Source organism: Vipera berus, assembly GCF_964194415.1.
Source record: "Vipera berus genome assembly, chromosome: 2".
Taxonomy (NCBI): Eukaryota; Metazoa; Chordata; class Lepidosauria; order Squamata; family Viperidae; genus Vipera; species Vipera berus.
The window spans coordinates 262353484-262380450 of NC_138203.1; the positions used below are offsets into that span (position 1 = coordinate 262353484).

Genomic DNA, 26967 nt, shown 5'->3' on the forward strand with positions numbered 1-26967 from the left:
CCCCTTTTCTGGGCACTTTCTTTCTTGCTTGTTCCGGGAGTGCATGAGATGGACAGGGCCTGGACCACGCAGAATCAGCCGTTGCCAAAGGACAGCATAAGTATTGAAAGGTGCTGCTTCTTCGACTGAGCTGGAGCAATAGGGCAAAGTTCTCGAGGCAGCATGGGGACAGTTCCAGTCCATCAACGTGAAGTTGATCTCCCGCATGGATTTATTGCTTTGTTTGGTTTCCCTGGACTGCTACGTACTGCCAGATTTAAAATACTTGGAGGAGTTGAGGGAGCATAACCTGTATTCTTGGCAGCATAAGACTGAGCATTAGTTTTGTTTAGGGCAGTAGACCAAGCCATAACTTGCATATGTGTGCAGCTCAGTCCTACACAGTCTGATCCTTTATATGGCTAGAAGGTGATACACCAGAGTTGACCTCTACCACCGTAACAAAACCAGGCTTTCCTGTTATATCGAGGGAAAGTTAAATTCATGATTCAGAACACACACACACACACACACACCAGCATACGTCAGATCCTGCTTACCCTTAAGCCACCACTGTTTTTGAAACCGTTCTGCTGCTAGCTAAAAAGTAACCAGCAAAAACATGGGGAATAGTTCATAATTTTGAAACAATAGCATATATTTGTGGCTCGGGGTTTAAATTTTGGCAGTGGTTTGCTCTCCCAAGTTTGTTTCAATTTAGTTTCTGAATGTTTTGTTACCAGACTAGGTAATATCATCAGCAGGATTTTCTCCTCCTGATTTCCTTAGCTTATAAATGTCTTGTGTGCCAGTGTGTCAGTTGGTCATGTGACTGGTTGTTTGTTTGGAGCTATAATTAAATCCTGAGCAGCTGATTGGTTCTCTTGTTGAACGGTAGTTCGAACGGTCTGGTGTCCTATCTGTTCATATGCTGGATCTAGATCAGTATGTTTATTAATAGCTCCTTTGGTAGAATACCAGGCTTCATTAAACTCTTGTGTGTGGCGGATGTTGGCATGCCCAATGAAACACCTGAGTTTATTGAAGCCTGGTATTCTACCAAAGGAGCAATTAATAAACATACTGATCTAGATCCAGCATATGAATATATAAGAAACTAGACCATTGCAATTACCCTTCAACAAGAGAACCAATCAGCTGCTCAGGATTTAATTATAGCTCCAAACGAACAACCAATCACATGACAAACTGGCACACACACACTATATATATATATATATATATATATATATATATATATATATATATATATATATATATAGAGAGAGAGAGAGAGAGAGAGAGAGAGTGTGTGTGTGTGTGTGTGTGTGTGTTTAGCGGGTCAAATCCCTAGTGCCGCGTAACAGAGTGAGCGCCTGTTACTCGTCCCAGCTTCTGCCAACCTAGCAGTTCGAAAGCACGTAAAAATGCAAGTAGAAAAATAGGGACCACTACGGTGGGAAGGTAACAGCATTCCGTGCGCCTTTGGCGTCTAGTCATGCCGGCCACATAACCACGGAGACGTCCTAGGACAAGCGCTGGCTCTTTGGCTTTGAAACGGAGAAACGACTAGCACGCATGCGCGGGGGAACCTTTACTATATAAGGAAAATAGGAGAAGAAAATCCTGCTGATGTTACCTAGTCAGGTAACAAAATGTTCAGAAACTAATTTGAAACAAGCTTGGAAAGCAAACCACCGCCAAAATAGTTCATAATTGCCGTTAAGAATCATAGGTGGCTGCTTACTGGCAGAGTTTTGTTAACTCTTGAAATGTGTTTAATGTCAGCAGTTCACATTAGAGGCCAGCTTTTAAAATAGCTATATAAAATACATACTAGGTTCTGCTCATAATCTGTCTAGAAATGGAAGATGGAACTGCGGTTTCCGGAAACTTGCTCCATTCGATGTCTTGAAACAAAAATTTCCTTGGATCCATGTTTACAAGAGCATGTTGCACTGAGATTTTTTTATGTGCATTGCTTGTGACCTTCGGGATTTGGATTAGAAAGCTTTACAAGAATCATTGTTTTCTGCTTATGACGCCTGTTTTCCTAGCCTTTCGGTGAAAGTTATTTTATTAGCATTTTAGATTTTGTCCTAGCTTTTGGAGGTCATCAACCAAGCCGTCATCTTCCATTCAGCTGCTGCTGCTGCTGCCACTACTACCTCAGGCACCCCAAGGAAAATGATAAGCTTGTTTCTTAGACCCTAAGTCCTAGCATGACTTCTCTGTTCCCAGGTAACCTCACACTAAGCCAGTGGGTGGAAGAAGTAAAAAGCTTGTTGGGAAAGCAGAGAGAAAGTGAACTTTACCCAGATTCACACTTGCTCTTTCCCTTTGCCCATTCCACTGGACCCTGGTGGCATATGTGGTATGATGACCTCAGCAGGTTTGATCTTTTAATCCATATCTTTGTCAAAAACAGAGGTCATGCTTGTTTTTCTGGCTTCAATATTTTAATTTCTCTGCATGAAAAACCACTGCTGGGCTTTGAAACTTAGAAACAGGCAAAACCTTTTTATCCAATGCAAAATGTTCAGTGTGTGTGTCAGACACTGCTTACTAAGGTATCCGTTTGCATTAATTCTGTTCAGTGTTAGCACAAAATTATTGGCATCTTGATAGGGAAAACTGCTGGCTTCCTAACTTCCTCGGTAATGCTGTCCTGATCTTGCTTGCTTGCTTACACAAAGTTCAGATTTTGAGGGAGGTGAGCATCTTTTTCTCTTGAAACTTTTAACATTCAGACTGAGCTGTTCCGCTCATGAAATTAACTAAGATTAAAGCATACATGTTTCTTGTTCAGAATTATCCAATGCAAAAGAGTGGTGTTACTTGCTATAGCTGCCAAATACCTGCAATTGGTTGAATTTACTGTAGCACAATCACGACTTGCAGTGGCAAAGTTTTCTCTGTCTGCAAAGTTTGGCATATTGTTCAGATGCTTAGATCCAATCTCCCATGGTGCACTAAGATGTAATATACAATTGTCACATCGCATAATGCAACTTTATTGAAGAGAGGCTTCTTGCTTGCTCAGGAGAATATTCTCACCTTTTGGTCTCTGTGACGGCCCTCTGTGCCCTCCAGGTTTTGGGGAGAGATGGCTGCACAGAGAGGAGGAATCTGCTCAGCTGATGGGTGACAAATACAATTAGGTGTTACCGCACAGCTGATCCTAAGTTTGGAATCAATAAGATTTATTCCAGAATTTAGAGATCAGTAGATTCCTTACCTCTTAATTTCTAATCTTCCCTGTTCTAGAACAGCACAATGATTGGGTGCTATCTAAAAGTTTTTATCATTGGCAGAAAACAGTCCTTCCTCTAGAAATATATTCTCTTCATTCTGTAGCATTTTTTCAAAGTGAGCCTAAAATAAATAAATAAAAAAACCTTGTTAGAAAATTTCACTTTGTGATGGAATGGACTGTAACTAAGGGACATCTAAGCCAAGAGGTAGGCACTACATTTCCCTCAGAGCAGGTTAACATCCTATACTAGGAGTTTCGGTCTTCCTCTTGTTCCATCAGGCTTGGCCTAAGCCAACCTGGCAGCTATTTTCATCCTTCACTCTGCACGTTGAGATTGTTGATTTGGCTTACCCTTGATCGCAGTGTTTATTTCCATTTAGTTTGGTTTACTTTTAAAATTCCCTCTCACAACTTGCCTTCCTCCTTTCTAAAAGAGAAGGAAATAAAGCTAAGGCGAGTAACCACCTCCCGATAGTAAACATTGAAGCACGTAGGTAGTATCCAATTCTCCTGTCCAGTAGAATTCTGTACATATCAAAAGCTTTCATAACAGAAAGCAGTTGAGGCTGTGCAGATAAAGGAGAAATCCCGTAACCAGTTTTATGCTTGTACTTTTCTAACATTCATTCTGTAGCAGAAAAATCACAATTTTTCTTTTAACACATAATGCCATGCTAATGTTACAGAAAGAACTGAAGATTTTTTGTTACTGTACTGTGTTGATCCATTTAAATTCGTGTTTCTGATTTTCAAAATTCAACTTCACTTAAGTAACTTTTTGTTTAAAAAAAAACAACCAACTTATGTGCTCGCTTAAGTCTGGACTGTTCCAAATTTTCAGGTAATAGCTTCTGCTATAGAAGCTTTTTTTTATTACGCAGAGTGCTACATTATCATGGCTGCCTTTGCTCTGTCCCTCACTGAGGTTTGGGGGAAAGCAATCTCAAGAAACTGCCAACACTTTTCCGGCATTAGGAGGGGAAGAGGGCAGAGGAGAAAGAGCCCTTTAAATTTTCCCCTCCTGAAATTGTTTTATTTGAAATAAATTGTGAATTTCTAATTTTAATTAAGTGTTCTGTGGTGTTTACTCTGGCTATGTTTTCATATTTATGTGATCTCCATGTTTGAAAAAAAGGGTATTAATAGAGCAGGAAAAAGAATTGGGCAACAAAAAAAAAAGTTCAAGTAGGTTGAATATTTTCCCTATGAGAACAGGCTAAAAAGTTTTAAGATTCCTTAGGTGGAAAAAAAAGGACAGGAAGTTTTTATTCCCCCTATTTTTCAGTTAATTATTTTTTATTAGTTTATCAAAATATAAAATACAGAAATACAACGAAAAATTAAAACAATGGGGAAGTAGGGGAGGAAAAGGAGAAGAGGAAAAAGTGCAAGATAGAGGAGGGGAAAGAAAAGATAGCATTGACTTCTGACTCCTTTAGGCACAGTAGATAAGGCAATAACATACAACCTCAACTTTTTACTTTTACGTAATACATACTAGCCATTTTTATAACAAATCTATCAACAAAACCCAAAATCAACGTTTCTTTTTTTTCCACCTCAAGCACCAAGTCCAAAAATGGTTTCCAAGTAGAAACAAAATTAATAGTATTCTTTTCTTGAATCAAAACAGTCCATTTAGCCCTTTCTGCTAAATCCAACTTTTGCAGCTATTCATCCATTGAGGAAAATTCTTCTTCCGCTGTCAAAACACTAGAATTGAGGATCATCAGTGGAATTCATTGAAAGGAGAGTTGGAACAGACAAAATTAGATTATTTCTTCACATAGCAACCAAACTGGAATTCATTGCCGTGAGATGTGGAGATTATGACTAATCTAGATAGTTTAAAAGGGATAAATGTATACAGAGGTCAGGTCTGTCCAGGGCTATTGGTCTTAATATTCCCTGTTACTACTGGGTTGCAGGCACCTTGCCTCCAAACAAAAGTTGCAGGACCATAATTTTTGGAGGTAAAGTAAGTCTTTAGCTGGTTTAGCCCCTGGGTCCAGTCTATTCTTCTGCTTTGGTCATAGAGACAGACTGAAGTTTTGGTCAGATCCATTTACCACACACTGGTGTACTCCCCTTCTCCACCCGTCCTACCCAGACTTGGAAAGCAAGCATCAATTGCTTTCCTTTGACCAGGACTTTTGAAGACTTAGGGTTTCTGTATTAGCCCCTCAGTTGATTTACATCAGTGAGGCTGTGAAAGAAAAATATTTCCATGTTCTCACTTTGGCTAGGAGGGGAAAGTAGCAGAACTGCCAACTTTATTTAAGAAAGGCCTATCATTTCACTGCTCCATTACCAAATGTGTTTTAAAAGGAAGCCAGATTTTCATCAGTCCTGTTGAACTTACTTAAAAATTGGAGAGGAAGAGATGTTCCTGCCATAATGCACTTTAGCCAATTGGAGCAGGGGTGAAGGAGCTGGCCACAACCAAATGAAGCACAGGTGAACTGGATAGATCACTTGTGCTGGTACAGATTAGAAAGCTGATCAGTCAGAAGACAGACTTGGTGGAGCAGTGGGCTAATGCCTCCTTAAGTAACACCAGCTGCCTGCAATTAGTGCAGGTTCGAGTCCCACCAGGCTCAAGGTTGACTCAGCCTTCCATCCTTCCGAGGTAGGTAAAATGAGGACCCAGATTGTTGGGGGCAATAAGCTGACTTCGTAATAATGCCGCTGGGGGGGGGGGCGAAAGCCCTAATAAGCAGGCATATACATAGAATGAAGGCTATTGCTAAGCACATTTGATTTGTGCTTAGATTGTAAACCGGAGAAGGGCGGGATATAAATGGGATTAAAAAAAATACTTCCTAGTTAGCTGTAAATCATGATATTGCACATTCCTGCCCTGGGAAAGAGTGGCCCATACTGTTCCTGGGAAAGCTAGTCTTTTACCTTTCCAACCTTTTCCCCATTTTTGTTAAAAGATCATATATAAGCAGGGTTTAAATGTGAAATTAGGCATGAAACCAGCTGGGTGACTTTGGGCCAGTCACTTTGTCAGTCCAATTCACCATACAGGGGGTAGTTCTGGGGAAAATGATGAAGGCAACTTTTGCAACCTGACAAAAGTCAATGGGGACACCAGATTCACTTAGCAATCGTGTTACTAAACTGCATTGCTAACTTAACTCTGGCAAGAAAGGTACAATGGGGCAAAACTCAACTGTCTCAGTATCAGAAATTTGGGGCTCAATTGTGATTGTTAAATTGAGGATTACATGTATTAATTCCCAGAGTTATTTATACAGTAATAAAGGCAGGATAAAAATCTAATAATTTTTGCACTCAGTAGCATGGTAGTTAGCAAGATGGCCAAAAGAAGAAATCAGCCGTAAACAGCGGTAACTTTTAAAGATTCTGCCAGCCCAGATACTGTAAGCCAGGGGTCTTCAAACTTGGCCCTTTTATGACTTGTGGACTTCAACTCCCAGAATTCCTCAGCCAGGCACGCTGGCTGAGGAATTCTGAGAGTTGAAGTCCACAAGTCATAAAAGGGCCAAGTTTGAAGACCCCTGCTGTAAGCGCACAGACTGAGTCTTAAACCTATCGTTCTGATATTTTGCGATGAACGAACTCTTCAAAAGCACGCTAGAGATTAGGTTAAGGCCCCAGCACGTTTGCTTCCGAAAGGCAGTTAACGCAAGAGGCGTTTTGCCCTTAGTAATGGTCTCAGATTCTGAGCATGAAACCGATGACGCCCTATTCAAAAATGGCTTCCTACGTTACGGGCAATGAGGGAACGAGCGCGACCGTCGAGTTATCGGCGCTAAAGTGGCTCTTCTAGGGAGAGAAAATCTCAGCCTCCAAGGCACGACGCCGCCCTGTTAAGAGTTCGTCTTGTACCGCGGCTCGGACCACGTCTCATTCCATCTCGGCTCGTTGGACCGGAGGGCCGCAAACCGCGCTCGCTTCGCGCGTGGTGACTTCGTGCTGTAGTAGCGTGACGATCGGAGGAGAGTTTCCCAGCCGCGCTCACGCGGGGTTGCCGTGGTAACGCTTCAGCGAGCCTGGCCTAGGATGGCTGCGGCGGCGGGGGCAGCGGTGGCCGCGGCGACAGCCGAGCCGGACGACGGGCCGCTCCTGCCAGGCCCTCCCGTCGGGCGACGGGCCGTCTGCTCCCGACCCTACTTCGTCGTGCTGATGGTGTTCGCGCATCTCTACGTGATCAACGTGCTGGGCTTGCTGCTTTTCGTCCACATCAGCGCCGACGATGGAGGGGAGCCGGAGCCGACGAAAGAGACTCCTGGCCCCGTCCCGGAGGCGCCCCTACTGCCCGTTTCTTCAGGCAACTTGGACCCTCGGGCTCTGCCTCGCCTGCAGGGCATTAAGGCAAGCGCTTTTCCGCGGGCGACGGAGTGGGGGGGGGGAGAGGGAGGAAGGAAATCGGGGCTGCTTTTTTCAGGAACTCCTTTCTTTTTTTTTTTTATTTATTTTAATCCCATTTATATCCCGCCCTTCTCCGAAGACTCAGGGCGGCTTACAATTTAAAGTACAAATCAATGTGCTTAGCAATAGCCTTCATTCTATGTATATGCCTGCTTATTATTTGTTTTTATTTATTTTAATCCCATTTATATCCCGCCCTTCTCCGAAGACTCAGGGCGGCTTACAATTTAAAGTACAAATCAATGTGCTTAGCAATAGCCTTCATTCTATGTATATGCCTGCTTATTATTTGTTTTTATTTATTTTAATTCCATTTATATCCCGCCCTTCTCCGAAGACTCAGGGCGGCTTACAATTTAAAGTACAAATCAATGTGCTTAGCAATAGCCTTCATTCTATGTATATGCCTGCTTATTATTTGTTTTTATTTATTTTATTTTAATTCCATTTATATCCTGCCCTTCTCCGAAGACTCAGGGCGGCTTACAATTTAAAGCACAAATCAAATGTGCTTAGCAATAGCCTTCATTCTATGTATATGCCTGCTTATTAGGGCTTTCGGACACCCCCCAGCGGCATTATTACAAAGTCAGCTTAATTGCCCCCAACAATCTGGGTCCTCATTTTACCTACCTCGGAAGGATGGAAGGCTGAGTCAACCTTGAGCCTGGTGGGACTCGAACCTGCACTAATTGCAGGCAGCTGGTGTTACTTAAGGAGGCATTAGCCCACTGCTCCACCAAGGCTCATCCTTTCGTCGGTTTTTGCTCGAAATAAAAGTTTTAAAAAGCGGGGTAGAAGCCGGTCCCCCGCCTCGGAGCAGCCCTGTCTCCTCTGGCTTCTGGTAAGGCGTCTGCACCGAAACAGCAGCCTTGAGGGCAGGGCTGAGTCCCCGCTGTCCTCCATCAGGTGACGTCGCCGCTTTGTCTTTGAACTCTGCATCCCTCCATCCCCGGCCATCCTGGTCCCCAGTCACACCGGTGAGAGAAGCTGGCGGTCTTAAACTATGAAAGGTGTCCCTTTGAGAAGAAAGCCTCCTCGGATATATCCTGTAGCCATCGGTTTGCCATCTCCCATTTTGATCCTAATAATATGTGCCTAATGTACAGGTAATCCTCGACTTAACGGCAGTTCGTTTAGTGACCGTTCAGAAGTGACCACAGCACTGAAAAAGGTGACTCGTGACAGCTTTTCGTACTTATGACAGCCGTGGCATCCTGTGGTCACAGGGTCGATTCATAGTTATGACCATTGCAGTGGTCCTGGGGTCATGTGATCACCTTTTGCAACCTTTTGCCAAGCAAAGTCAATGGGCCGGTCAGATTCATTTAACAAACGTGTTGCTAATGTGACAACTGTGGCGATTCACTTAACAACTGTGGCAAGGAAGGTCGTAAAATGGGGCAAAATTCACTTAACAAATGTCTCACTTAACAGAAATTTTGGGCTCAGTTTTGGTCGTAAATTGTAATCCTTATTTTAAAAAGGATGCTTGACATCCTTTTTCCCCCAAAAAAATCAGTTTTTCAGATTTTTTTAACATCTCCCTTTCTTAGTGGTGGTGAGGAATTTCAATTTCAGTTAAAAAAAATGGAGTGAGGAGTTACATTATCTTCTATAAGTGTATGCACATTCTCTCAACTCACCATCCCAATCTGGATAGCTAATTTATCTTTTGTGTTAAGAAAACAGTAAGATTAACATACAAGGTAACCTGGACCTTCAGAAATAGGTGCTGAATAAAATTATTTAAATTCTTTTAGATGCTTATTTTGTTCTTTGTACAACTGCAGATTTCATTAAGAAAAAAGGTGGACTGTTTCCTTGCTACCTTTTTAAGGGCTACTAGTTAAATGTTTGCTATTTGTGCATTTATCTTAAACTGAATTCCCATTCAGTTCGATGAATCTTTTTTACCACGATGTAAAAAAAGATGTTGAGATTCTAGAAAGAGTACAGAGAAGAGCAACAAAGATGATTAGAGGACTGGAGGCTAAAACATATAAGGAACGGTTGCTGGAATTGGGTATGTCTAGTTTAATGAAGAGAAGGACGAGGGGTGACATGATACCAGTGTTCCAATATCTCAGGGGTTGCCACAAAGAAAAGGGAGTCAAGATATCCTCCAAAGCGCCTGAAGGCAGGGCAAGAAGCAACGGATGGAGACTAATCAAGGAGAGAAGCAACTTAGAAATAAGGAGAAACTACGTGACAGTTACAACAATCAGTGGAACAACCTGCCTCCAGAAGCGGTGAATGCTCCAACACTGGAAGTTTTTAAGAAGAGACTAGACAGCCATTTGTCTGAAATGGTATAGGGTTTCCTGCCTGAGCAGGGGGTTGGACTAGATGACCTCCAAGGTCTCTTCCAACATTGTTATTGTTGTTATTATTATTATTACCTTTCTTCTGGGTAGACCTTTAGAAGACTTCAGCAGTAGAAGTATAATCATTCCAATAATTCCTACCTTCTCTGGTATGCATAGGTGGAAAACATGGCATGAAATGTTCGACCCCTGTATTTCCTATAGCTCATGATATATAGTTTGTTTTTAAAGGGGAATCTGTTTTTTCTCATTTTTCATTCTACTTTAACTTTTTCCAGTGTGAATGTAAATTCTGGAAGAACAAATTTATAGTATTCTGTGTGAGTTGAGCTTATCATGATTAGAGTGGGTGAATGCTGGCATTATTGGGTTTTTCTTACTATAATCTTAGATCAGTTTCTATTCTGGAATTGTGCTGATCTTGATCAAAATAAATAATGGAGTGTCTCTTGACTGTAAATGTTCTGAACTGAAGCATTTGTTTCATCTCAATTGCCCTGAATTGCTGGGACTTGGATGGCATATAAATTTAATAAATTATGGTTCATTGCACTGTCAGCCAGATGTTTAGACTGAATCTGGCATTTTTTATCTACCTATCAAGTCCTTCCCAAGGATCTGGATTGGGAAATGTAATTTGATGGTGTTAAAGGTATTGTCACAGGATAAATTATTATTACGGCTAGTTGCAGAGTCAGCTACATGTTGAGACTGTATTTGGCATTTACATCCAGCTATTAGTTTATTTGTTTGTTTATAACATATAGTCACTTGTCTTTCAAACAACTCTGGGTTTCCTAATTAAAAATTAAAGTGCATATAAAATCATATTAAAGCTAAAAATGCAATCTGATAAAACATTAAACACAACAAAAACCCGGTGCCAAATCGGTTCTCATGTCCAATCTAGTCTTCTCCGAATGCTGGGGGGAAAGCCAGATCTTTAAAGCCTTAAAGGTAAAGGTAAAGGTTCCCCCGCACATGTGTGCTAGTCGTTTCCGACTCTAGGGGCCGGTGCTCATCTCCGTTTCAAAGCCGAAGAGCCAGCGCTTGTCCGAGGACATCTCCGTGGTCATGTGGCCGGCATGACTAGACGCCAAAGGCGCACGGAACGCTGTTACCTTCCCACCGTAGTGGTCCCTATTTTTCTACTTGCATTTTTTACGTGCTTTCGAACTGCTAGGTTGGCAGAAGCTGGGACGAGTAACAGGCGCTCACTCTGCTACGCGGCACTCGGGATTCGACCCGCCAAACTGCCGACCTTCTGATCCTAACCCACTGAGCCACTGCGTCCCTATTTAAAGCCTTATGGAAGGCTAAAAGAGTGGAGGCCTGACGGACTACAGGAAAGCAGTGTGTTCCACAGGCAGGAGTTATTATTACTATTATCTTTGTAGAACTCATCTCTCTAAATACTTGAGGTTTCCTATCTGTAATGAATTTTCCTAGATTGATTTTTAAGTGTTGCCATTGCTTATGTCTACTCTTAAAAGAAATGCAGCTACTATACGTGTACAGGAAATAAGTTACAAAGCCTTCAGACAGTTAAATATGGTTTTGAAAATGGTATTCTGAATGTAGTCTTGGCAATGCAGAATGCTATGTATTGGCACTCTGCTACAAAATAACATTAGATAATTATAAATCTAAACTTGTTTTCCTAGTGGCTAAAAAAGAAGCTTTATGTTTGTTTTATAAGCTGCCATGAACAACTCCACTAACTGTTCCAACATTCTCCAAAGATTCTTTGCAAATGTTTCAATGTGCTGTCTTAATCAGCATGGAAAGTATGTTGTCTCTATGAGCAAACTAAATCAATAAAAAATATATTGTTTATTTCATTTCCATCTTTATACCTGGCAATGCTTATAACACACTTTTAGATCAGTAATATTTTATCAAATGTTTTATCCAGTGAAAAAAGTTTAAATTTATGCTTATTTTTAGGCATGCCAGTGTTTGTGCATCCTTGTATAGTTTAATTAAACATGCTACTGCTCAACATCATCGCTGTGTCCTGTCTGGAAAGCTTAAAGTTTGCTGATACATAGGTGAAAGTTTTTGACCAAATCACAACTCTTTTAACGTGTGTGTGACATAATTCTACATATAGGATTAAACCAGTTAATTCATTACTTTATTATCTTTTAAAGGTGGGCCATAAACAGAAGTTGCAACTGGTTCCTAACAAAATCCATGTTATGAAAACTCTCAGCTTGAAACCACTTCTTTTTGGTAAGAAATAGAGGCTATTTAAAAATATATCTGTACATCCTATTCCAAGTTCTAGGTATATTATTATAGGAGCAATCTGTCTTTCGGTCTAGCTAGACTTAACAAGTGTTGAAATGAGGGCAGTCAAATTATCTTGAATGATGCCCACCTGAATATGTTAGAGTTCTGATTGAGTCATTGGGTTGTTTGCCTGCCTAATCATTTAAAAAAACACTGTTTTTCCCTCTCTCTTTGTTTAGGGGAAAAACAATATTTATTTAGAGACCTTTGTTTAGCTGGATCAAGTGTTGGAGTTTTGATTGCCAGAGCTTTGTGAACTAGTTAGCCGAATTTGGGTGTAAACTTGGAAGTTTTATTGGCTTACAGGATGTAATCTGCAAGATTTCTATTTTAAGTATGAAACAGAAAATTAATTGTGGACAGTGGTATGCATCTTATTTTGGCATGAAATTAACTTGTGAGCTTTATCCCTGGACTTTATTGAAAACATTGCTCTCTCAGTGCAGTTCAATGAAAGCCTTTTAAAACTTAACAGTAGATTGCTTGTTGTTTTCCTCATTACAAATTTATTTAATCAATGGATGGCAGGAAAGTTAAGGACAATGGTCCCCTAAGAGGAGTATGTTTTCTTCAGTTGTACTCTTTGCTATTTTTATTTCTTCTGAAGCAGGTAACAGTTTCTGAGCTCTGCTGGCTCAAATGAAAGGCTGAGCCTAAACGTGTATCATAAATCATAGTTTGTGGCTTAGCCTTAAACTATGATCTGTTTTTCTGATTTGTTCACAGATATTTAGGCAAAATACCTTTTTTTAGGATTGGAAACGTTGGTGTGTGTACCGAGATATTAGTTCCTTGCCTCATAACTGTGGAATATTTGGACCCAACTATTTCCTGCCTTCATAAATCATCTTAAGCATCAATACCGGGATTTAAGTAGCATTGGATTTTTGAATGTTCACCTTTGGATGGGAAAATCATTTTCTTGTACCTTTCTTCCATGTTAGAAATCCCAGATTTCCTGAGTGAAGATGAATGTAAATTAATTATACATTTGGCTCAGCTGAAAGGCCTACAGAAAAGCCAGATTTTACCCACAGAAGATTATGAGGAAGCCATGGAAATGATAGATATCAGCCAGATGGATATCTTTAATCTGCTGGATCACAACCAGGATGGACAACTGCAACTTAAGGAGGTATTCAGAATGGAATGATTGGCTATTAACTGGGAAATATTAACCTCATTCAGGTATAACCCTGAATCAAGTCCTGTAAGAAAAGGACTGAGAGCCGTGGGCTGGCTCATACCCCTGCACTCTTATGACGAGAAAATTAAATATATTTGTAAAAGTTTGTAATTACATTTGAACTTGGATAAACTGCACTTTGTTTTAACTACTGTTTGTTCTAACAAGCCAGCTTCAATATACGATACATTCTGTCTTTTATTTGGATAAACCAATCACTTCCTAGTCTGAATGTAAGGAGAAATTGTGGTTAGTTAAAAATAAGAGGCATAATTTCCAGTTTTGCTTTTGTGGCTATGTCAATAGAGGACAAAAAGGAGATGGGGAAGTGTAAGATCCTGCAGCTTGCATCTGTAATGGAAAATAATGAGTTAGTCTTATATCTGAAAGAAGTCATACTGTGTGAATATTGAACATTTTGAATGATCAGACCTTAACTATTGTGTTTTAACATCCTGGTACAATTCTGCATGTTGCATCATTGACACGTTGTTGTTAGTTGCGAAGTCGTGTCCGACCCATCGCAACCTCATAGATAACGTTCCTCCAGGCCTTCCTGTCCTCTGCCATCTTCTGGAATCCATTTAAGCTCATGCCTACTGCTTCAGTGACTCCATCCAGCCACCTCTTTCTTTGTCGTCCCATTCTTCTCTTGCCCTCAACCTTTCCCAGCATTAGGCTCTTCTCCAGTGAGTCCTTCCTTCTCATTAAATGGCCAAAGTATTTGAGTTTCAACTTCAGGATCTGGCCTTCTAAAGAGCAGTCAGGGTTGATCTCCTCTAGGACTGACCGGTTTGATCGCCTTGCAGTCCAAGGGATTCGCAGGAGTCTTCTCCAACACCATAGTTCAAAGGCCTCAATTCTTTGGTGCTCAGCCTTTCTTATGGTCCAAGTTTCACTGCCATACATTGCAACTGGGAAGACCATAGCCTTGACTATATGCACTTTTGTTGGCAGGGTGATGTCTCTGCTTTTTAGTGTGCTGTCTAGATTTGCCATGGCTTTCCTCACCAGGAGCAAGCATCTTTTAATTTCTTGGGTGCAGTCCCCATCTGTGGTGATGTTGAAGCCCAGGAAAATAAAATCTGTCACTACCTCCATTTCTTCCCCATCTATTTGCCAGGAATTGAGAGGGCTGGATGCCATGATCTTGGTTTTCTTAATGTTACGTTTTAATCCAACTTTTGCACTCTCCTTCTTCACCCGCAACAAGAGGCTCTTTAGTTCCTCTTCACTTTCTGCCATTAGAGTGGTGTCATCTGCATATCTTAGGTGGTTGATATTTCTCCCGGCAATCTTAATTCCAACTTTTGATTCATCTAGCCCTGCCTTTCTCATGATGGGCTCTGCATATAAGTTAAACAGGTTGACAGTATACAGCCTTTCCTCAGCTATTTGAAAAGCTTCCTCAGACAGCCATTTTGCTTTCTTTTTTTCTCTAATATTGAATGGTTTGCCTTGGATTCAAACTGAGATCATCCTGTCATTTTGGGGATTGTATCCCAGTATTGCTTTTCCTACTCTTTTATTGACTATGAAGGCTACTCCATTTCTTCTGAGGGATTCTTGCCCGCAGTAGTATACCTGATGGGCATCTGAATTAAATTCACCCATTCCTGTCCATTTTAGTTCGCTGATTCCTAAGATGTCGATGTTCAGTCTTGTCATCTCTTGTTTGACCACGTCCACATCCAGCTTGCCTTGATTCATGGATCTTACATTCCAATCATTGACACATATATGAGGACAAATCTCCAAATAAAGCAAATAACTAGAGGAAATTTTGTTCCTGTCTGAAAAACTGGTGGCCCTTTGTATATCCTGGGATCCAGTGCAACCAGAAATAGGGGTGCTTCCTGGGTGTTTCATCGATTATCTGTTAATTTTTGAGTTAGTGGATTCTACTAATGCTTCTTGATTGAATACATAACTCGTCTTTTAACGGTAAGGTCATCTGCACTGTGTTCCAATTGCAGGTGCTGACACATACCCGCCTGGGAAACGGTAGGTGGATGACACCCGAGAGCCTCCGGGAGATGTATGCCGCAGTCAAGGCAGACCCAGATGGCAACGGTAAGACAGAATGCTTTTTAATGCACTGTGTAGCATTGTTCCCTTCCCTATTATTCTGTCACATTAGATTGGAACAAATATAAAAATAGTCATATGATGGTTTTGTACTAACATTAGGATCAAATCAGGGGTAAAACAAAAACAGCCAAAGTTGTAACAATCAACAAGTATTTCAGTGACTATAAAGCAACTTACATTTAATTTTATGGCCAATCAGACAGTGGCAAACAAACACCAGCTTTACTTTTTAAGCACTGCTGTGTAGGATCCAAAGCAGAACATGCAGATTCAGTCATACGGTATTAACCTTGTGAACTCTAAAGCTTCCTCTTTCCGCTACGTACTGTAGTCAAGATGGTTGGTGATTAATATTTATATGTTATTTATATGTAAGGGTGAAGGTTTATACATCTGTTGTATATATAGCATGTTTAAACGCATGTTATGTATATGTACACTTTTGAGAGGAAGCAACTAAATTTCATTTTTAATGGGTGCCAATATTCCCACACTAAACAAATGACAATAAAGGTTCTCCTCTCTTCTCTTAATTCAACCCCAAGTGATACCTCTGGCTTTAGGTACTGACACCTGTTTAAAAGCCAGAGAATCATTCTTCTCTGTGATATTTTAACTTCAAATTTTGGATTTTTACTTGCATTCTCTTCTCTTAATTTCTGCTCTCCCACCCCCACAGCTTTTTGTTTGCTAACACTGTGCCTTTTATTAATTTTATATAGATAAACATTCCTGCTCTTCAATAGCCCTTCCCCTCCATGTATGTTAGAGTTGCCCAGTTAAAGTAAATCTCATAGGGATCATCAGGGAAGGTTGGGTCCTCTGGTTCTGATGCGACATACCTCCTGACATCATGTTTACACTGATCAGTTTCTGGCCTGACATGGGGACATATGTTCTTTTCCTTCATTTTACCCAGGTGTTCTAAGTTTGGAAGAATTTAAACAATTGAACATTCAAGACTTTCACAAGTACATGGGTAGCCAAAAAGTGAAAATGAGCGATCTGGTGAGGAACAGCCAACATACATGGCTGTACCAAGGTGAGGGGGCACATCAGGTCATGCGCTCCATACGGCAAAGGTAAATTTATCTCAGCCATTTTTACCAATTAGCCTTGCTGTCGGCTTGCTGATCGGTTTTGCCAAAATGCACAAACCAGTGCACTTAATGCACCTACTTTGCAAAGCACTAGAAATCTAAATGGCATTTTGTTGGTTAGTGATATATACCCTATTTTTCCGTCTATAAGACATACCCTTATATAAGATGCTCTGGCATGCGAGTTTCTCCAAGCTGGCAAATCCTGAAGTTCGGCCAGCTGACAATCTTGCCCTGTCCTCCCTCCCATTAGTGGCAAGCCCACAGGAGCTTGACACCTGCACCAGGCAGCATGACAACCCACACAGGCATGCCCTGGGCTGCAGAGGTTACCATTATTTTTCCGTGTATAAGATACTGCACTTGTATAGAACGCACCTGATTTTTGAACAGGGTGCTTGCAGGAAAAAAAATAGTGTCTTATACACAGAAAAATACGGTACAATGTGAGGAATTGTATCTACTGAAAACCTGAGGCAATAGCATTTCAAAAGGACAAGTTTTAATTAAAACTGGTCGCTATGTTTATAAACAGAATTTTCCTAATAGATTTTACTACTTAAAATGTACATTTTCCTTTAGCTTTGTTTTGAATATTTGAGTTAAAAAAAGCTTTGGAAAGAGTGGCCCATACTTAGGTGAAACAGAGAAAGAGATTGATTAGTGTTTACAGCTCTTTTGCTCAGTTTTATTAATTCTTGAGTAAAATGAGTTTTAGATTATTCTGATATTGTCATTTAAATCTAATAACTTTACACCAGGTGTCTCAAAGTCAAATGAATATTAGACCACATAATATAAAATGTGGAAAGTGGTGTGGCGCATTTATGCATATGCAAAAATGCAACAAATATTAAATATTGCTGTTAATAAAAATGTATGACTAAATTAATACAAAACTTACAATAATTTATAATAATATAAAAATACTTGACTTTATTGAAAGTTAATAAAAGCAAAATATGTTCCCTACTGTAAATCAGCATTATTATATTACTGATTGATTGATCAGACTTGTATAGCTGCTCATCCCAAATGGATTATATGTGTGGCTGTAATGTCCAGCCTATCTATTGTCCCTTATCATACTGTTTTGTTGTTCTGTGCACACCCTGGCATAATGACAAATGGTGATGTCACCAGCAGTGATCCTTCTGCATCCGTTCAGGGCCATCACATAAAGTGCAGTGTCCTTGAACAAGACAAGACAACAAGGCAGGACAGCCCCTGCCTTAATTTTTATTGTAGGCCACATATAATATACTGCTCAAAAAAATAAGGGGAATACTTAAACAACACAATGTACTGTATTTAATAGTAGGATGTCTTATCTTGTGTTCCCTTTATTTTTTTGAGCAGTATAATTCAGCAGGGGCATGCAGCCTACCAGCCAATGTCTGAAGTTCCTGGTTTATTTTTTACTCTTTTGAAGTTACATGTAAAAAAATATTTAAAAACAAATTTATGTTGACTTGTAGTAACTCTCGCTGACTCACATCTTGCTTAGGTTCCTGATTTCCCCCACCAGTATCATATGCAAAAAGTGCAACAAAATCTTAAAATGCCAAGCCAGAAAAACCTGCACCTGTTCAGCATGATTTACTCTTACTTAAAAATAACAATTGTGAGGTGAATCAGAAGGACTTTGTCAGAAAATGTTCTTGCTACAGCTCTACTGCAGATCCTCTTTGTTTCAGACTATTTGTCTTACCACTCTTGCAGAATGGCTGGCTGGTGTTAAGCATGTTTACGGAAAAATTTTTACCCAGTGTGTCTAGAATTGCAACATGAGTAGATCTCCCTCTGTGTTGTTTTTCCCGTGATTCTTTCTGAATAGTTTAAATCCTTCCTTATTTCTTCATGAGTTTCTATGTTCCATTTGTGTCTTAAGCAAGATTTTTTTGTACACTCCTTTTTTTGTATGGGAACGGATGCAGATGATCAGGGCCAGCATTGTGAACAGAATGTTTTTTGAAATAGCTCTGCCTCCACCAGTATGACCCTTTTTGAGTAATTGTTAAGAAGCCCTTTACAAATGCTCAAAGTAATCTTGATGGTCTGATACTGGCTAAGGCAGGGCTTTTCAACCAGTGGTACGGGTAGCACCTGTGGTACATTGTCACCTGCCAGGTGGTACGCGACCATCCTAGAAAAGTAGCGGGGGAGGGGAATGAGCTGAACCGGTGGCACCACCGCACAAGCCTGAGTGAGAGATGGCTGGAGCTGCAGGGCTGTCAGGGCTCAGCGGAAGCACCAGGATCAGTGCCAGGCTCCAGCTGGAGCTCGGGACTGATCCTGGCGCTTCTGCTGAGCCCAGAAGCGTCGATTAGCTGGAATGTATGGTCACAGTGTCCCAGGGTCATGTGAAGTGACCAAAGCCTGCTGCAATCACCCAGCAGAGGGGGGGAATAAAAACCAAACACCCCCCACCCCACCCCTGCTGCCAAGCCTCAACAGAAATGCTCACAACAATGAAAACCTCAGACAGGAGGAAGAGCGCCGCCGGGCAGGCAGGCAAATGTCTTGGTCAGCTGCGGCTTGGGGAGCACTTTTTTCAGTGCCATTGTAACTTCGAACAGTCACTAAGCGAACTGTTGTAAGTCGAGGAGTAACTGTACTTCATCACTTTTTCCCTTTTTAGGGGGGGTGTCATCAAGTTTTTGACACCTTGCTAGGCGACTGGAGATACTCGGATGTTGCCATATCCTAAAAGTGGTACAATGGGTGAAAAGGTTGAAAAGCCCTGGGCTAAGGGAATCTGAGTGGCTTGAATGGGAATATTTGTGGGCACCTGTTCACACTTTCTTTCCATCAGCCTGCCTCTCTGCTTGTCTATCTTCAGGGTAATTAACTTAACCCATCTGTCGCCAGAGATTGTGGAGCACAGCGAACCGATGCAGGTCGTCCGCTATGACCAGGGAGGACATTACCATGCTCATATGGATAGTGGACCAGTGTTTCCTGAAACTGCCTGTAGTCACACCAAACTGATTGCCAACGAAAGCGCTCCGTTTGAGACGTCTTGCCGGTAAGCCTAGAAACCGAAGACAGAATGGGTTTCCTGGCTATCTGGTAACAGGGATGGTGTGTTGGCTTTTAGTATAGCAAGTCTTGTTCTCTTTCTTACAGCTATGTGACCGTGCTGTTCTACCTAAATAATGTGACGGGAGGAGGCGAAACTACTTTTCCAATTGCAGATAACAGGACTTACGAAGAGTTGGTAGGTTTGTCTTTCCTGTGCAGCGCGTATTGGCTGTTTCTATAAAAAAGTGCTTTATTCATTTGGCTTATATTTCATACTTCTACTGAGTTAAGTTCTCAAAGAAAAAAAAACAATAAAATTCAATAAATAACAATAAAACACTCAAATCCAAACCATTCCTTTCCGTACAGATAGACACAGAAAAGCCTCTTCTTCTGTAAAGGTCTTCTGTCGGACACATTGGAAATAGGAAAGATGCTCCCTAGATCAAAGGTCCCCAACCTTTTGGGCACCAGGGACCGGTTCTGTGGAGACAGATTTTTCCATGGACCGGAGAGTGCATGTTTTTTCTGCATCCCGTGGATGAGACTTTGCTTGTTTGTGCGGACCGGTTGTTGGCAATGCCGTGGCCCGGTACTGGTCCAGGGACCAGGGGTTGGGAACCCCTGCCCTAGATAATCCAGCTCTCAGCATTTTAGTGCTTTGAAAGTGAATGGCATAGCTATAAATGACACTCTGTAATTGCACATCTTTCAGCATAAGAAGAGCAGACCAGGTAAATGCAACTGGCAGATGCTTTTTAAGGATAACCCATTGTAGAGAATATTGCAAAAAGATAAGATAGTTCAAAATTGCCAAGCCAGTTGGCTGAGGAACAATAGCAACTGGACCGTGGCTGTGATTATGTAGATGCACGTCTCATCATAGCCATCAGCTGATGGCAATTGAAGAGGTCCTTTCATAGATTCCCCAATGAACATCCTTTTATACATTCCCTAATGGCCACCCTTTCTTCAGTCTCTAATCCAGAATGACGTTGACCTACGTGATACTCGAAAGCATTGTGATAAGGGAAATCTACGCATAAAACCTCTGCAAGGCACTGCCATTTTCTGGTATAATTACCTGCCTGATGGGGAAGGTAAGTTTCTTCCTGAGGCAACCCGATAACAATCTTTGTATTATTTTATTTTATTTTATTTTATTTTATTATTTTATTTTATTTTATTTTATTTTATTATTTTATTTTATTTATTTATTTATTTTATTTTATTTTATTTTATTTTTATTTTTATTTTATTAATTAATTAATTAGGTTTTTATGCCACCCAACTCCCCTACAAGATGACACTGCTTGGCTTTTACTTAATCCTTTGTTGGCTATTTTGGAAAGCTTAGAGCTGCAGTTATGTGAAGGTGATCCCTGGAATCTTGTTTCTTTGCAGGCTGGGTTGGTGATGTTGACGAATATTCCTTACATGGAGGCTGTTTGGTCACTGAAGGAACCAAGTGGATTGCCAACAATTGGATTAATGTTGATCCTAATAAAAGGCGACAGCTCCAGTTCCAGAAGGAGATGGCTCGGTACATCAACAGTGAAAACGAGGACCAAAGCGAATGGACTGTGGACAAATCCTACAGCAACGTGCATGTAGAGCTGTAATGTTTGGAGATGCCTCTTGGCTGACCTGGAAGCACCTTTTTTGCACTAGCATTTTCAGCTCTTCTATTCTCCCACATTTCCCAATTATTATGTTTCTTCAGAGAATGTAGGGTTGCCTTTCTAGGTGGATTGGGGAAAGGAGGAGCAGGGCACTCGATGCAGTTTGAGGGAGAAGGGATTATGTGGAGAGAAGGGACAGTGGCTGAGGGCATCTTTTGATTTAACGGCTGGCTTTGCTGAAGGAGATTCCGAGTCTGTCTCTGAATCTTCCGTGTGACATATGCAATCTCCCTTCAAGGTTCCTTATCATCCTGACTTCTCCGGCTGAATACATTTTTCTTTTAGCTGGTTTTGTAACTATGATCTTGTAATCTGCCCTTCTTTTCCTTCCGTTTCAGTTTCTCGGTCTTTGCAGGCAACTGATACAGCTTACATAAGGGCAGTAAAACCCACATCAGCAAAACGAGGCCTGCATATTCTAGGTTGCTCTGTAAAGAGTGAGGCGACCACTCTTAGCCTGTATGGGCACAGATCGGTAAAGTGGTATAGAGGTTAAGGTGTCGGGTGAAGCCTAAGGAAACCCAAGTTCAGGTTCACGCTCTGCCTTGGAAGCTCACTGGGTAACTTTGGGTCAATTTCTATTAGCCCAACCTCCCTTTATGAGTGACTGTTGTGGGGATAAAAATGAAGAGAGATCTGACTTGGTTGTCTGTGCAAATGGGGGGGGGAATTCTAATCAATCCAATTTGACCGCACAAAGTATTCAGCAGGAAGCCAACTCCCAAGTAAAGGTGTATCTGATTGCAGGCTTCAATCCAGAGTTATGCCAAGGGGTCTTGGGCATGTTTATGTTCAAAGAACACGCAGGGAGTAAAAGTACTAGAGGCCTTCCGTGGGGTGGGGTGTGCTGATCGTGGAAATTTTTCTCAGGGTTGGATATAGTTCTGAATTACTATTCAGAAATATTTATACCAGTAATTTATCAGGGAAGTGATGGAACGGTTAATATGTGCAATTGGAACGTGTGTTGTATGTGTTGCAATTGTTATTTCAGCCATTTTATTTGTGTCTTTAAGAAGTTGTTTATCTGCAGGAAACCTTTTGTTCTGTCTAGTTTGTTTTTTAAATTTGAGGCAGTGGCATAGGTAATATTCCTCCTAGAAGATAAATATGTATTTAGATATCCAGTATGGAACCAGCAAGGTTCTCAGTTAGGAATTTAAAAAAGTGTTCTGTAGGATTAGGTTTAAGGTGTATGCAGATCATATACTTTGGGGCTAATCGTATTGTTTCTCATGAAATGAACAGCACTTTTCCACTGTTCCTCTGCGTTCAGAGAGATACTGTCTTTGAATGAGGGACTAGATATAGTAGTCAAGCCTAAGAGTATCTGGTAGACCAATCTGAAATGGATTTAGCTCCATTTTAAATCTGTCCAATAAGCAGCCTTGCCAAGCAGCATCTTGGACTGTGAACCACATTGTCTGGACTATACTGTTCTTCCTAATTTTTTTTCTGACCAAGAGCTCTCAAATAAAATACAGGTAGTCCCCATTTAGCAACTGCCTCTTTTAGCAATCGTTTGGTGAAAAAGTAACAATAAATCCTCTCATTTACGGCCTTTGCAGGCCTGTGAAGCAATGGAAAGCTGAAGTAAAATCAGACATACAATGGAGATTTCACTTAGTGACCGCTTTGCTTAACAATTAGGTTGCTGCTCCAATTGAGATGGCTAAACAATGACTACCTGTAATCCTTTGTCACATCAAAGGTTCTTTGAATATCTTATCACTTGAGGGCCCTTTGATGCACTTTTCCTAACTATAAAATAAATTGGGGTGGAGGGTGGGGGTAAGACTAAGCAGAAGGGGTTTCCTTTATCTCAGTTGAAAGTGTGAACTGCCATTCCCCACGTCCTCATTTACTGGCATGAGTACAGGTAGTCCTCACCTTGCGACCGCAATTAAGCCCAACATTTTTTGTTGCCGAGGCATTTGTTAAGTGAGCTTCGGCCCATTTTAACACCTTTTATTTTATTTTATTTTATTTATTTTAATTCCATTTATATCCCGCCCTTCTCCGAAGACTCAGGGCGGCTTACAAGCTTAGCAGTAGCCTTCATTCTATGTATATGCCTGCTTATTAGGGCTTTCACACACACCCCAGCGGCATTATTACAAAGTCAGCTTAATTGCCCCCAACAATCTGGGTCCTCATTTTACCTACCTCGGAAGGATGGAAGGCTGAGTCAACCTTGAGCCTGGTGGGATGCCACAGTTGTTATGTGAATCACTGCAATTGTGAAGTTAGTAACACAGCTGTTCAGTGAATTTGGCTTCCCCACTGACTTTGCTTATCAGGTTGCAGAAGGTGATCACATGATCCCAGGACACAGCAACCGTCATAAATATGAGTCAGTTGCCATGCATCTGAATTTGGATCACATGACCATGGAGATGCTGCAACAGTCATATGTAAAAATGTTCATAAGTCATTTTTTCAGGACAGTTATAACTTCAAACGGTCACTAAATGAATTGTTGTAAGTTGAGGACTACCTGTACTGATACTTTTGCTAATAAGTGTCAGTAATAAAATGAAATGGCATTAAACCAGGAGACTGGGGAATTTCTGATGCACTGCATTTTACCATAGGTGAATGCCAGTTCTTGGCAAATATCCTCATTTTTGTGTACAAAGGCTAGAATTAATTGCCTTTTTTTCTTTTTTCTTTTCCCCTCTTACTTATTGGGGAGACTGAAAAAGGATTTCCAGTTACAGAATTCTTAAAGGAATTTGGACATCCTGAGTTGAATCAAACTGCAGGTTTGATAGACTGATAGTCATTGGTAGCCTGGTGCAGAGAACAGGAGTGCTTTTGCTTTGGCTTAGTTCACATTTAAATCACAGGGAGTAGATTTGTATAGCTCAGCAGAGCAACGGCTGGTTTTGATGTGAGAAAACTAATACCGTAATGAGCCTTCTAGCCTGCTGAGAAAATGAAGCGTGTTTCCCATCTCCTGTTACGTTTCGACAAAACCTCTGTTTGGTGACTAGAGGAACGCATTTTAAGGCTCAGTCTGGTGGCTGTTATTTTGCCCCGGTGCCTCCATTGCAGTATGAACAGCATTAAGCGGTAGGATATTTGCATGCTTCAGGACTTGCCCTTCCTACCTATAGCCTCATTGGGGTAGAAATCCATTGTTATTGTGATTGTCGCATATGGAATCAGTTGGTGTTTCTTCCAGTGAATTTCATTCCAAGCGGTTAGAAGTGACCACCTCTAATTTCATTGGAGCTCTTCAGTGTTGCCTTAGAGAGTTGCATGGCATGTTGTCTCCTAAGCCAAACATAGCCCACCCACCACGTTATGTAATTTGGCAGATGTTTGACAGCATTCTTGTTAGTCAATTTTTGCAGTCCCTGGCAGACAAAACCCAAACCCTGGGTGCTTGTGTCACTTGGTGGAAAACTAGTTATGTAGCTCTCCTGTTCTGTTAGCGTGTTTGTGATCAGGTGAACAAGTTGCAGAATTTTTCCAGATGATAACCTGAAGGATCAAGCAGTGAAAAATTTACTCCAATCCTCAGTAGTGTACTCTCAAATGTAATGGATTTCAGTGCAAATTGCTTCCATGAAAAATATTTGCGATTGCAGCTGGATTATAATTCTGTTGCAATTTTTCATCTGGGAAAAAATTTAGCTGCTTAGTAATTTGTACCCTGAAACTTCTTGGGTTTCTAGATGTGGCCTTGATTCAAGAACTGTCACTTAACAGATAGTTTAATGTCATTTAAATATTTTATTATTTCCTTTTTAAGACCCGTTTAATGACATCAACCTAGCATTCATTCATGGGTTCGATTTTCACAACACACTTCTGAAATGCGAATAGGTTAGATGCAAAATGGACACCACCAGCCTCCTTGTTTTGGTTTTTGTATGTGGTCTTTGGGATCTAATGTCATATGAGTTTTTTTCAAGTAGCAGAGATTATCTCAAAAGAACTTAGATATGTTGTAAGGTGTTTAAAGAGCCATCAGTAAGGTTGGGTATCTGATGGCGCTTTGTGACTGCAGCCTACAAAAACTTGCCAATGTGTGATTGCTTTAAACAGCTGCATGGCTTGAGAATAGCCTGGTTCTCTAGCTTTCAGGAATGTACAGGATTTCTTGGGGCTCAATCACCTGCAGTGAACTTAGTGGCATTACGACACTGGTTTGTGTTATGTTCTTCATTATCCAAAGAGTTGTCTTGTATCCATAGAAAGACTTGAACTTCTTAGTAATTATAGCTAGTTTGGATGATGTGGTTTTGCCAGTTCCATATTTGTAAGTAACTGGTGAATACTGAGTCTTTTATTTTTATTTGTGTGTGTTCCCAACAATTCTGCATTTTGGATACTTTTTCCTTATTTAATATTTATTTTATTTATTGTGTCCCATGCACTGATGACAGGCTGTCAGTCCTGCAAATAAATATTTGAAACCCATGTTTCGTATGTGTAACAGTCTCCACATGTATAAAAGTTTTTATTCTCTGAAGGGGATCAATAAAAATAGTGCTATTAATGCTGACATTCTTCAACATATAATCAAATTCTCCTGTCTGGTGCAATGGTTCTGTTTTCTAAAAATTTCCCTGTAACACTAACATTTATTATCACAATTTAACTTTTAAATTAACTGTCACACCTGCTTTTTTATTTGATGTACACACACACACACACAAACACACACACACACACACACACAGAGAGAGAGATAATGCTAAAGGCAGAAAATCAATGTACCGTAATGCAGTATCCCAAGATGAATGTAGAGATCATCTTATGCTGAGGGAAGAAGGAAAATGGCAGAACAGGACAGAGAGATTATTAATCCGTTAACAAAAATAAATGGTAAATAATAAGAAAATAGTTTAGTTTAGTTTAGTTTAGTTTTATTTGATTTCTATACCGCCCTTCTCCCTAGGGACTCAGGGCGGTTCACAGGGCATATATAAATAACGATACAAAAGTTAAAAAGAAATTAAACCAGTGCCCAGTAAAAAACAATAATAAAGTACTAAAAAACGCCAATTTTAAAACCCATATTGATGATTGTTGATTGTTGATTGTTAGTAAAAATAATCTTTTTGAAACCAAATACATTATCCTGTTCAAACATAAAAGTTGAATATTCCATAAAAATGACTACTTTACTTTCCTTTTTCAAAATCATTTAAAATCTACCTATTCTCATCATAGAATTAAAGTCAACAAAGTGATTGTATTTTTACAACCTTCAGACAGTTTCTATGACAGTAAAAATCCTTCATTAAAAAGTTGTTTTAAATCTTTAGATAAAATGAATATAGTTAAAATTGACAGTTGAGTCGTGGTGATGCAGTGGTTATAATGCAGTATTGCAGGTTAATTCTGCTGACTGCCAGGAGTTTAATCAAGGGTGATTCAGCCTTCTGAGGTCAGTAAAATGACCCAGATTAGGGGGTCTTCAAACTTGCCCTTTAATGACTTGTGAACTTCAACTCCCAGAATTCCTCAGCCAGCGTGCCTGGCTGAGGAATTCTGGGAGTTGAAATCCACAAGTCATAAAAGGGCCAAGTTTGAAGACCCCTGACCCAGATTATTGGGGACAATATGCTGACTGTAAACCGCTTAGAGAGGGCTATAAAGCACTGTGAAG

The 26967-nt window shown here is 40.5% G+C and overlaps 1 protein-coding gene across 1 annotated transcript; it reads left to right on the top strand.

Moving 5' to 3' along the window:
• Positions 1-7267: 7267 nt before the first annotated feature.
• Positions 7268-21811, top strand: P4HTM (prolyl 4-hydroxylase, transmembrane; the record flags this gene model as incomplete). Its single annotated transcript, XM_081320224.1, has 9 exons — positions 7268-7579; positions 12117-12198; positions 13203-13393; positions 15421-15517; positions 16455-16617; positions 19478-19663; positions 19765-19855; positions 20636-20759; positions 21064-21811. 9 exons carry the CDS (start codon positions 7268-7270, stop codon positions 21279-21281), a joined length of 1464 nt encoding a protein of 487 aa, XP_081176350.1. The 3' UTR covers positions 21282-21811.
• Positions 21812-26967: the final 5156 nt, after the last annotated feature.